General features: G+C 44.2%; 1 protein-coding gene and 1 long non-coding RNA gene across 7 annotated transcripts in view; one reads left to right on the top strand and one right to left on the bottom strand.

Annotated features, from left to right (window-relative positions):
- Positions 1-1920: 1920 nt before the first annotated feature.
- On the bottom strand, positions 1921-2533 carry LOC129519421 (uncharacterized). The gene is made up of 2 exons (XR_008666402.1): positions 2411-2533; positions 1921-2178 (listed from the first exon to the last, which is right to left on the bottom strand). It is a non-coding gene; the product is annotated as an uncharacterized LOC129519421 (long non-coding RNA).
- Positions 2364-11823, top strand: part of LUC7L (LUC7 like) — a 36737-nt gene continuing 27277 nt past the window's right edge. The window contains exons 1-4 of one of the 6 annotated variants that reach the window (XM_055339860.1): positions 2364-2544; positions 3313-3383; positions 4356-4450; positions 9278-9376. In XM_055339860.1, the coding sequence (XP_055195835.1) occupies positions 9281-9376 (96 nt within the window). In that variant the 5' untranslated portion in view covers positions 2364-2544; positions 3313-3383; positions 4356-4450; positions 9278-9280. Of the gene's footprint in view, positions 2545-2592; positions 3140-3312; positions 3384-4355; positions 4451-9277; positions 9377-11823 lie in introns of those variants that run through there. The other 5 variants (XM_055339859.1, XM_055339857.1, XM_055339858.1 and 2 more) reach the window with 5 other exon arrangements.

Here is an 11823-nt window from a genome sequence, read left to right as displayed (position 1 = left end):
GGTGACCTAGTGCCATTTATTGAGTTACTTGCTCTTTTCCCCAGCAGTGTACAAGGGCACCTGCCACATTTTAAAAAATCTGGATATGCGGGGGGAAGGGGGGGAGGCGTAAAAAAAAAATCTGGGTAGGGGATCCCTGGGGGGCCCAGGGCGTGACCCTGGAGTCCCGGAATCGAGTCCCATGTTGGGCTCCCTGCACGGAGCCTGCTTCTCCCTCTGCCTGTGTCTCTGCCTCTGTGTCTGTCATGAATTAATAAATAAAATTTAAAAAATAAAAGCGTCTCCCCTCCACTATGGTCCTTTGGTATATTAGTGTTTCTTTAGGGGCCTGACTGCCCCAAGGTCTGGCCAGACTTTAGGACCTAGAGATGTCTCCAAATTCTGGGCCTCATTCCTTTACTGCAGATACAGGGGAAGAGAGCACTATTCTCCCCAGTACCTAGGCAGCTAATCCAAGGCCGTAATCACTTGGCCCTCTCAGAGAAAAAAGCTAAGTTTTACTTCTGGATCAGACCACAAATAAATGGCTATGGGTCTAATGCTCATAGTAAGCGAAGGGTCTAAGGAGAAGAGGACTTTTTTGCAGGAGCATGGGGAAATTGAGGGAATTTCCCGACAGATTCTCTCTGGGATCTTTATTTTCTGTCATTATTTCATTGCTATCTCCATTTTTGTGCTGGTGCCACACAATCTCAATTACAATATCCTAATAACTCCGTGATATTTAGTTGGACAGATACCTCCACCTTTTTGTTATGTTGAAAAGCTTTAGCCATTCTTTCTTCAGTAAAACTTTACAACCGGGACAAGTTTCACCAAAACAAACCCGTAGGGGTTTTGTGTGTCTGTGTTTTTTTTTTTTTTAAAGGCTTTATTTATTCATGAGACGCACAGAGAGAGAGGCAGAGACACAGGCAGAGCGAGAAGCAGGCCCCATGCAGGGGGCCTGATGTGGGACTCAATCCCCTGGACTCCAGGATCACGCCCTGGGCCAAAGGCAGGTGCTAAACCTCTGAGCCACCCAGGGATCTCCTACACTGTTGAGTTTTATAAGTGGCTTGCTGCACAGAGAGAAAGGACCGGTCTGCTTTACTATATGATGTCTCTGTTGATATGACCCGTGTCAGTGACCCCGGCATCCTGTAAGCCTTTGGAGGGGCTTGCTGGTGTGGAGGCATGCCATCAGGAAGAAGACACAACTGTGTGCCGACAGCCCCATAAGGCGGTTCGCTGTCCCCACGGTAGTAATGGTCCACCGTGGGGATCCCCAGGTGGCTCAGCGGTTTGGCACCCACCTGCAGCCCAGGGCCTGATCCCGGAGACCCAGGATCAAGTCCCACCTCGGGTTCCCTGCATGGAGCCTGCTTCTCCCTCTGCCTGTGTCTCTGCGTGTCTCTCTCTCTCTCTCTCTCTCTCTATCATGAATAAATAAATAAATAAATCTTAAAAAAGGGATCCCTGGGTGGCGCAGTGGTTTGGCGCCTGCCTTTGGCTCAGGGCGCGATCCTGGAGATCCGGGATCGAATCCCATATCGGGCTCTCGGTGCATGGAGCCTGCTTCTCCCTCTGCCTGTGTCTCTGCCTCTCTCTCTCTCTCTCTGTGTGTGAATATCATAAATAAATAAATTAAAAAAAAATAAATCTTAAAAAAAAAAAAGGTCCACTGTCCGGGGACTGGGGCTCTACACGAGGGTACACAGCCAGCCTCCGACGTGGCCAGCGCCAGAAGAGCGCTGGGGGATGGCGGGCTGTGAGCTCACAGACGGACCCCTACGGAGGGCAGAGCGGCCTCGATGTGACTCACAAGTCCTATGAGCCGCAGCCTCAGAACCCCCGTTTGACAGAGAGGAAACTGAGTCTGAGAGTAAATGGCTCCATGGAAAGCAACACAGAAGACATACTCATTTTGCACAGTCTATATCTTATCCTATTTCGGTTTATTTTATTTATTTATTTTTTATTTTTTTTTCCTATTTCAGTTTAGTCTCAGTAGAACATCTAGGTCTTGGGCCCAAGAACAGGATCAGGGTTGGGGGACGCCTGGGCGGCTCAGCGGTTGAGCTTCTGCCTTTGGCCCAGGCTGTGATCCTGGGGTTCTGGAATCGAGTCCCACGTCGGGCTCCCTGCGTGGAGCCTGCTTCTCCCTCTGCCTGTGTCTCTGCCTCTCTCTCTGTGTGTCTGATGAATAAATAAATAAAATCTATATTTTTAAAAAAAGGATCAGGGTTGGGACTTTTCTGGGGACAACTCACTCGGACCAATCCTGCCCGCGGAGTTTCGAGCCCTAGACCGCCCCCCCACCGCAGAAACTACATTTCCCAGCAGGCTCAACGCCGCCCCTGACGCATTTCCTCCCGGCGTCCCTCGCGGCGGGAAGGAGCCGAGTGGGCTCGAGGCCGACGCGACCAACCTTCGTCGCTGCCGCCGCCGCCGCGCCGAGAGGAGCCGTCGCGGCCGTCCCTGGCGCCCTCGCCCCGGCCATCATGTCCGCCCAGGCGCAGATGCGGGCCCTGCTGGACCAGCTCATGGGCACGGCCCGGGACGGTGAGTCGGGGCGGCCGGCCGGCGACGGGTTGGGGCGGGAGTGAGGCGAGGCCGCCGGGCGGCCTAAGGCGGGGGCCGCGACCGTCTGCGCCTGCGCCGGACGCCCCTCCCCCGCGCGCCGACCGCAGGCGCCGGGCCTTTGTCTGAGCCGCCAGCTTCTCCGTCGCCGGCGGCGCGTCCCCGGCGGGCTGCTTCCTTGGACCCCGAGCCGTCGGCGGGGCTCCAGTCCCCTCCCCTCGCGGGGCTGCGACTTTCTGCTTCTGGGCCGCAGACCGCGGGCAGCCGGGGGGCGGAGCTCTTCCGAGGCTGCTCGGGGAGGAAGCCTCTTGCCGCCCGAGGCAGCCGGACGGGCCTCTGCAGCAAGGGCAGCTGCGCACCGAGCTGCTCTAACGTGGGCTCCTGCCGGGTGCCTCCCAGCCCTCTCCCCTCCCGCCACACAGGACAGCCTCTGTCTAGCTAGTACTTGGCAGCGTTAGGGAGGTCGTGCCACGACGGTTGTAGGGATGCTGGTTGTCTCAGGAGAACGCGGTTGCGCCTTTGCAAACTGTAACCTGCTGTGGTTTGTGTTCCTCTTTCCGATCGAAGCGATGAAGTTGTAAGTTCACACTGGCACATTCGCAGGGCTGTGCAGATCCTTCGCACTCTATTTCATAGGCGAATAAGTGCTTTTTTAGCTTTCTTTGTATGTTGAGTTGCTTTTGAATTGCTTCCCATATTTTTATTTCATACAAACTGAACAATTGTGGCCCCTCTATTTTATTTATAAAGGTTCAGTGTATCTTTGCCTGCCTACATCAATCTGCAAGGGAGTTGCAGAAAAGCCTCATGTTCATCGAGCCGTGAGTCACAACCAATTTCTAAGCTGTTATAACAAAAAAGTGTTTGCTTTTTTTTTTTCACAAATAACTTTTAAAAGTGTAGTTTAGAAAGAAAACATTTTCAATAAAGAGACACGACATTAATCCTGGATGCTTGCGAATCCTAAAATAATATTCCTCTTTTAGTATTACACAGCTCTGTGTATACACAGATTAGCTTTAAAATTTGTCACATTCCACTTTGCCTTTACTTTTATGTATCATTCCCCTGACTTCCTTACTGCAGGTTGGGCAAGAAAACTTTTCCTTTAAAACTTTTCAACAGCGGGCATAAAATTCTGCAGCTGAGGTCTTGAAGAATGCAGATGGGTACAGTATGTGTTGGAACTCACAGTGTGTATTGACTAACCTAGTTCCTTTTTTTTTTTTTTTTTTTGGTATTGTTAAAAGTGACTCCCAGGTGCCAACTCTCTTTTTTAAGGGTGGGGGTGAAGGGGAGAGGAAGACTAGGTTTAGATTATTTATCAGTCAGTGGTAGAGTTTGAAAGCTTTCTTCTTCATGTGATTTGGGTCAAAACACTGCCTTTGTTTGCATTTGTCCATAGCAAACGATTAGATTAATAATGTAGCTTCTCTTGGTGGACACTACCCTCTCTAAGTCATACGTGGTGATTCATGGCCCTCTGATTAGCATGGGTTTTGGTATCATTGCCCACATGTATGTGTGGGGTTAATGGCCTTTGGTGCTCAGCCTCTTCAGATTCCTTGACTTCTTTGGCACAATGACGGAGTCAGATCTCATTAAGTGTGATTCTTCATGATACATTTAGCATCAGACAACATCCGTATTCCGCTCCAGTTGTAAATATCTCTAGATCAGCTTTTCATTGTATTTGGTAGTCTGCCAATCATCCAGGTGAATTGTTGTACCAGATATGCTTTGGTGTTTAACGTGATAATATTGTCTTATTTAAAACCACAAATAAATTTCAGGAGACGAAACCAGACAGAGGGTCAAGTTTACAGATGACCGTGTCTGCAAGAGTCACCTTCTGGACTGCTGCCCCCATGATATCCTGGCTGGGACGGTAGGTGTATTCAAGGTTGGGGGAACATCATAGAACAGACATGGGCGCTGTGTAAGCAGTGACAGTTGAATTCTATTTTCCTTTACCAAACAAATTACCTACTGCCTTTCAAATGACAGATTGTTGGTTTGGTGAAGTTTTATGTTATTGGACATACTTAACTGCTATAAAAATTCTTTCTGTAAGTTGTCAGATTTTTGTAGAATCATTTATATGAAGGTATTCACAACTTAAGTCGTATGAGTAGTGTCATTTGGCCAAACCAGATCAGCCTATCGTTGCTTGAAAATTCTGGGTTGGTTGGTTGGTTTTCACCTTGAACGTATGCTAATGCTAGACTTTTGATCTAACAAAGTACGTTTCTTCCCCCAATTCTTAGATTTTTAATAAATCACTTGCGTATAATGCTGAGTTTTAAGTGTTGTGTTACGCTCCTCTTTCGAGGAATCAACACATGATCCAATGAGTATAGGCCCTTAGAATTTCATGTTCACTTGAGATGAACCAAACAGATAAATGTTAGTTTTATGGAATGTGCATTTATTCAAAATCAGATAGGACTGAAGAAGACTAAAGGGTGGAGAATTATCTACAGTGATTCAGCCACTTATAGAAAAGGAGTCCTGTAAAGACCACCACCGGGGCACCTGATTGACTCGGTTGAGTGTATGCCTTTGGCTCAGGTAGTGATCCCTTGAAGTCCTGGGATTGAGGCCCACCTCAGGGCTTCCTGCTCATTGAGGAGTCTGCTTCTCCCTTTCCTTCTGCCTGCTGCTCCCCCTTGCTTGTGTGTGCTTGAGCTCTCTCTCTGTCAAATGAATAAAGTAAGAAAAAAATCTTGGGGCATCTGGGTGGCCCAGCGGTTGAGCGTTTGTCTTCGGCTCAGGTCGTGATCCTGGGGTCCTGGGATCGAGTCCCACATCCGGCTCCCTGTATGGAGCCTGCTTCTCCCTCTGCCTGTGTCTCTGCCTTTCTCCGTGTCTCTCATGAATAAGTAAAAGAAATCTTAAAAATTAAATTTTAAAAAATTAAAAAAAAAGACCACCACCATTTTCAGATGGTACAGCCACCTCATGTAATATAAAAACTGTTTGCTCATTTTAAGAGTCAAATGTGCATCCACTAGGAAATATTTTCTTCATGACTAATTGTTTTTTTGTTTTGTTTTGTTTTGTGTTTTTTTTTTCTGTTGTGTGTGGAGTGGCTTGTGGAAAGATTAGAGCTTCTCAAGCTGATCCTATAGAGAACAAATAGGAAGTGAATGGCAGACCCTATACCTTTGTTACCTGAGGTTTTATCTGTAGTTTGACCTGGTGTGGAGATAGGTTTTGCTGTAGATTGTTGTGGGTACCATTAGTGTAGATTAATAGCTTCCACTATTTTTTTTTAAGATTTTAATTATATATTCATGAGACACACATACACACACAGAGGCAGAGACTATTAAAAAGTAATTCTGGGGCAGCCCGGGTGGCTCCCTTGCCGGGAGCCTGCTTCTCCCTCTGCCTGTATCTCTGCCTCTGTCTCTCTCTCTCTGTAATACTGTTAAAGGAAGACCCTCTGTGTGTGTGTGGGGGGGGCATGCATCATAACCTGGAATTGTTGATCAATCTTAGTGGGAGGAGCCAAAAGAAGCAGAGGGGGAGCAGAGGGATGAATGTGCATGAAAGTGAAGTATTTTAGTTTTTTGAGAGGGGGAGGTCAGATCCCTGGATAGTGTTGTTGCATAATGCTGATGAGAAAAAATAACTATAATGAAGGCATTTCCTACAATTATTTGTAGTGTTAGGTACAGATTAACTCATCAAATGTTTATTGAATAGCTGCTGTGTGCCCAGCACTAAGGATATGGTGCCAGTAAGATAAAATGTTTACTTTTTCCAATGGAGAAAGAGGACATGGAATAAATAAATAGATAACGGGTTATTTTAGGTAGAGTGATAAAAGGTTTCTCAGGGGCAATGGAGCAGAGACTTGAACGGTGAGAAAGAACATATGTGCACAGGTTAGGGTTATGCCCTAGGTGAAAGATGGAGCCGAGGGACAGCAGGCATGCTGCTGCCGTGTCTGAAGTGGTGAGAGGGAGAGGCAGGCAGAGGCTGTGGAATGAGATGAGTTTTGAGAGGCCATGAACTGAGCAGGGTCACTCCGGTGTGGGGTTGGTGGGGGATGGCTCAGCAAGGGGAGTCTAACAAGAAGCAGACTGAGGAGGAGAAGGAAAAGGAAACCCAGGAGGGTCCATGTACTCGTGAAAATGGAGATGAACATGTCAGGGGCTGCTGAGGGTCGATTAGGGTGAGGATTGGAAAATTGGGTGGGGGTGCCTGTAAAAGATGAGCCTTACTGGTGTGGGCTCCATGGAAGTGGCAAGTGAGGAGTAGAGTTGAATGATGGGTCTTCTGAGGAGTTTGTGTTTTGTGTAAAATTGAAAATGAAATGAATGTGATTAAATTTTTAGAGCATAGTGGCTAAATGAAGGTGGTTGTAACTTTCAGTCTTATAAGGACTGCTCCAGGACTAAGTTGTTGCTCAAAACCATCTCTTGTCATTATAGAAGTGAGGCAAGAAGAAATGGAAGTTCTAGTTTTATTGAGGCTTAATGGGAAAATACAGTATTGGTTAAGTGTGTTTGGGAGAGTAAGAAAGCTGGAGGGAGGGTAGTGTAACTTGTCTCAGTGGAAGAAGTTTGGTTTTCCAAACATTCTGGAAAGCTTTTAGTACCCTTCCCTGTCAGCAGTGTGAGACCACCAGAGGGGAGAGAACACAGGTGTTTGTTCAGTAAAACAGATCTGACACACCAGACTTAACAACCTATTAAAATCTTGTGGAAGAGAACTTCTGTGGTATTTCAGCTCTGTTTGGTGTTTAGCTGCCAGGGGGGAATTGGCCAGTACTTCCCTGCCTCCTCAGCAAAGCTGAAGATCTACAGCCAGAGAGTAACCATGGCACCTAGGCCTGTCCACAGCGTGAATTAACAGTGGCTCCTTGAGAGTTCTCACCCAAATGAACAAGTGAATTTTTGCTTCAGGGGTGGTTCACTAATGTCAAAAATATTCTTGACAGTTGGAGTTTCTAGAATGGAATTTGATTTATACTTTTTTTTTTTTAAGATTTTATTTATCTATTTATGATAGAGAGGCAGAGACACAGGAGGAGGAAGATGCAGGCTCCATGCCAGGAGCCCGACATGGGACTCGATCCCGGGACTCTAGGATCATGCCCTAGGCCAAAGGCAGGCGCTAAACCACTGAGCCACCCAGGGATCCCCTGGTTTATACTTAAGATGCTTAGTAGTAGAAGGTTTTAGTGCTTACTTCTTCTGGTGGTAGGTTTTCTTTGAGATACAGAGCTTTTATTAGCTTTTAAGCATTTCTGGTATCTGCCAGTTATTTTGTAGCTATAGGGCTTGCTTTTCATTTGTGGAGACTTATTTTATTTTTATTTTTTTTTAATATTTTATTTATTCATGAGAGACACAGACACACACACACAGGCAGATGGAGAAGAGAAGCAGGCTCCCTACAGGGAGCCTGTTGTGGGACTTGGTCCCAGGACTCCTGGATCACGCCCTAACCTGAAGGAAGATGCTCAACCACTGAGCCACCCAGGCGTCCTTCCATGAAGTTTTTGAACTCATTTTGGACATAGTTGTAGTTTGAGCTTAAAGGAGGTCCTAGACTTCATAATTTTTGTTTACTAGTTAGTTAAATAGACACAAAGTGTGTGGACTTCACAGGTGTCTCCTCATTGTGATGCTGGTTTTGTTAACTTGCACTATGTGACTTGATACTGTGATCCTTAGCCTACAAACTTTGCTTTTGCTCTCTTGATGGCCATAGGTGGAGGGTGCCATCACAGAGATCTGCACTCAGAGTTTAGTTAAGAAATATACTTTTGTCTAATTGTACATGTGCTTACAACATGTTGCACATTAGGCTGCTCTTACTGGTAACAACCTTTTGTTTCTCAAACAGGGCAACTGAGTGGCCCGATTCTATGTCTCCAGTTCTATCCAGGGTCATTTGCTAGGTTAGCACAATGTTAGGGGGAATTTTTGGCTCTAAATTGGCCAATTCTGTTGCCTTCTGCCTTCTGGTATACAAAGAGATACACAAAGCCAAGCATTAGGTTGTGTTGTAATTGCCAAAACCTGATTGCTCTCTGCTCTTTCCTTTTCCTTGCCTCTACACCTTAAGCATTGAGCAGCTTGCATAGTGAAGATTACAAGAAGGAATGCCTAGAAGTTCATTCTGTTGATAATACTCTTGTTTTCTGGCTCTTTCCTTGTAATCTCTCCCCTCCTCCACGCTGCTGTTTGCTGAGTAGATGCTGCTGCCTTGCTGCTGCTTTTTTTTTTTTTTTTTTTTTTAAGATTTATTTATTTACTTAACTTAGAGCTTGAGTGGGGAGAGGGGCAGAGTAGGAGAGAATCCCAGGCTGGCTGGCAGGGAGCCTGATGTGGGGCCACACTGAGATCATGACCTGAAAGAGTTGGATATTCAACGGTCTGAGCCACCCAGGTGCCCCACTGAATAGGCTTTTCTTCTATGACTGATGCAAAAATACAACTAGCAAAAGCTAATTAATATGGTTTTCATTAATAGTCCAATTATCTCTAGGTCTAAAAGAGACAGAAACTTTCACAGTTAAAGTTATAATCGTGGTAAAAGAGAAATAAGGTTTCTTGGGTATATACTGTTTCTTAATATTTTTATTATAGTTTAGTATTCAAAAAGGTATTTATTTTGGTGACAGTTGAAACACCAGATCATATGCTTTTTACGATGCGTAAATGTTCATGTGTAAATTTTTGTTTCTTTCTCACAGCGCATGGATTTAGGAGAATGTACCAAAATCCACGACTTGGCCCTCCGAGCAGATTATGAGATTGCAAGTAAAGAAAGGGACCTGTTTTTTGAATTAGATGTAAGTTTTATTTTGTGTTAATTTCTCCCTACTGTGAAGAGCCAAATATCAACTAGCAAGAATAACATAACATTTGTAAGTTATAAAGCAAAATAACAAAAGAGATAACTTACTACTCTACCACTCAGGCTGGGAGCTAGGACATGGCCAGTACTATCTGGTGTCTACCTGTAAGTCCACTACCCCAACGCTGTTGTGCATTTTGTACATATTGTTTCCTTTTAATGTGTTATTACATATTTCTCTGATTCCTTGAAGTCTGTGTTTTTGTTTTTATGCCTTACGATATATAATTTCATAGCATATTCTTTAATAACTTTATTGTTTCGTTCAATGTTCTGTTTCTGTTGACCCATTTTGTTGGCTATGGTTTATTTTCATTGTTGCTTGAGTATTCCCCAAGCTCTATTCATTATTTATAGATTAATTGGGTTGATTCAAAGATTTCTTTTTCCTATTACAAACAGTATTATGAATGTTTTTAAATATATTCTCGGCATACACATAGTAGGATTTATCCAGGTCTTTTCTGAGGAGAGGAATTGCTGGCTTGTACAGGATACGTGTGTTCATCTTTACAAGATAGTTCTGTAACGGTGTCCTTTTTCTCTTTTGTTTCTGTTGTTGATAAAGATATAGTATCAATTTATAACCCAATAGTAATGTTAAATTTTTGGAGTTTAGTGTTTTGTTTTGTTTTTTTTTTAAAGATTTTATTTATTGATTCATAGACACACAGAGAGAGAGAGGCAGAGACACAGGCAGAGGGAGAAGCAGGCTCCATGCAGGGAGCCCGATGTGGGACTCGATCCTGGGTCTCCAGGATCACACCCCGGGCTGCAGGTGGTGCCAAACCACTTTTTTAAGACCTTTTTTGTAATCTGTCCCCTACCCCTCTGAGATTTTTGTTCCCACAGAACCCTGTATAGTAAGTAGCTTATGTGCTGTGGTCCTTTCAGGCCACAAACCATTGTGGACCTAAGATTTTTTTTTTCACCCTTTAATAGCAGGGTTCATCCTTTTCCATTGAGAGTGCAGAATTTAGAGTCACTCCATTTATGTTCTCTCTTTTTCCTAATTCTCCATCACTAGTATGACCAGAGGTCAGTGAAGGGGTTTGGTGGCATTCAGATTCCTAAGTGATGGGGAAGGCACAGAGCTTGGTGTGAGGAAGCCAAGAAAAGATGTCTCCTCCTCACCAGAAGACACTTTAAAGGAGAGAGACTGTTTAAATCAGTAGTCTTGGGATTCCTGAGTGGCGCAGCGGTTTGGCGCCTGCCTTTGGCCCAGGGCGCGATCCTGGAGACCCGGGATCGAATCCCACATCGGGCTCCCGGTGCATGTGTCTCCCCTCTGCTTCTCCCTCTGCCTGTGTCTCTGCCTCTCTCTCTCTCCCTCTCTCTCTCTGTGACTATCACAAATAAATTAATTTAAAAAATAAATAAATAAAAAAATTAAATCAGTAGTCTTGTGATTAAAATTAATGATTCTTTCCCAGATTCATTCTTTAACCACAGTGTGCTGTCAATGTTGAATCTTTAACTAAAAATGCCTTTAGCAACAGCTTGACTAAGAGTAGAGGGTTGGAAAGGAAATTTATCTATACTGTGAATTTTCATTCTCCAATAAGCTGCAGATGCTTATGCAAAGAAGCCATTACTTGGGACATCAAGGTTTCAGAGATTGATAAGTGCATAGGTATATATTTTGAAATCTCAGTTATAGTCATGTTTTCTGGACTACAAGTCTTAGTGTTTCTACTAACTCAGAATGTCAGTATTTTTTTTAAGATTTTATTTATCTGTTAGAAGATACGCACGTGCAGAGAGGGAAGGTTCCACATGGGAGCCTGACATGGGACTCTGACCCATGAGATCATAACCTGAGCTGAAGACAGCCACCCAGGCTCCCTCAGTGCATTTTAAAAATTTTATTTATTTATTTAATTTAATTTATTTTTTATTTTTTGCATTTTTTTAATGACCTGATGAATTTAAAGTTAGACAACAGATTAATAGAAAAAATGGAGTCACTGAAATGCACAGAGTCATTTAGTATATTTTGAAGGAGGTGTATTTTGCCAGTGTGAAGAAAGTAGGGTGTTTTTAATGAATATTGATGAAAACTATGCATTAGCCAGTAGGAAAATACCCAGTTGTATCCCCAGGAAATGAATTTTGTTGTTTTGATGCTTTGACGTATAGAAGCTATAAGAGAAAGATGAGATTATTCATCTGTATAAAATTTAAAATTTAGCATATTAAAAATACCTCTACATGGGACACCTGCTTGGCTCATTCCTAAGAGCATGTGACTATTGATCTTGGGATCACAAGTTTGACCTTACGTTGGGTGTGGAGATTACTGGGGGAAAAAAGTTCCCATATATAATGAGATTAAACTGGGACAATATTTGTAGTGTGTGTGATGATGGGCTAGTTATCTTT

Source organism: Nyctereutes procyonoides, unplaced genomic scaffold, assembly GCF_905146905.1.
Source record: "Nyctereutes procyonoides isolate TBG_1078 unplaced genomic scaffold, NYPRO_anot_genome, whole genome shotgun sequence".
NCBI classification, from domain to species: Eukaryota; Metazoa; Chordata; class Mammalia; order Carnivora; family Canidae; genus Nyctereutes; species Nyctereutes procyonoides.
Note: the sequence above shows the minus strand (reverse complement) of the source record. Positions and strands in the feature narration are given on the sequence as shown.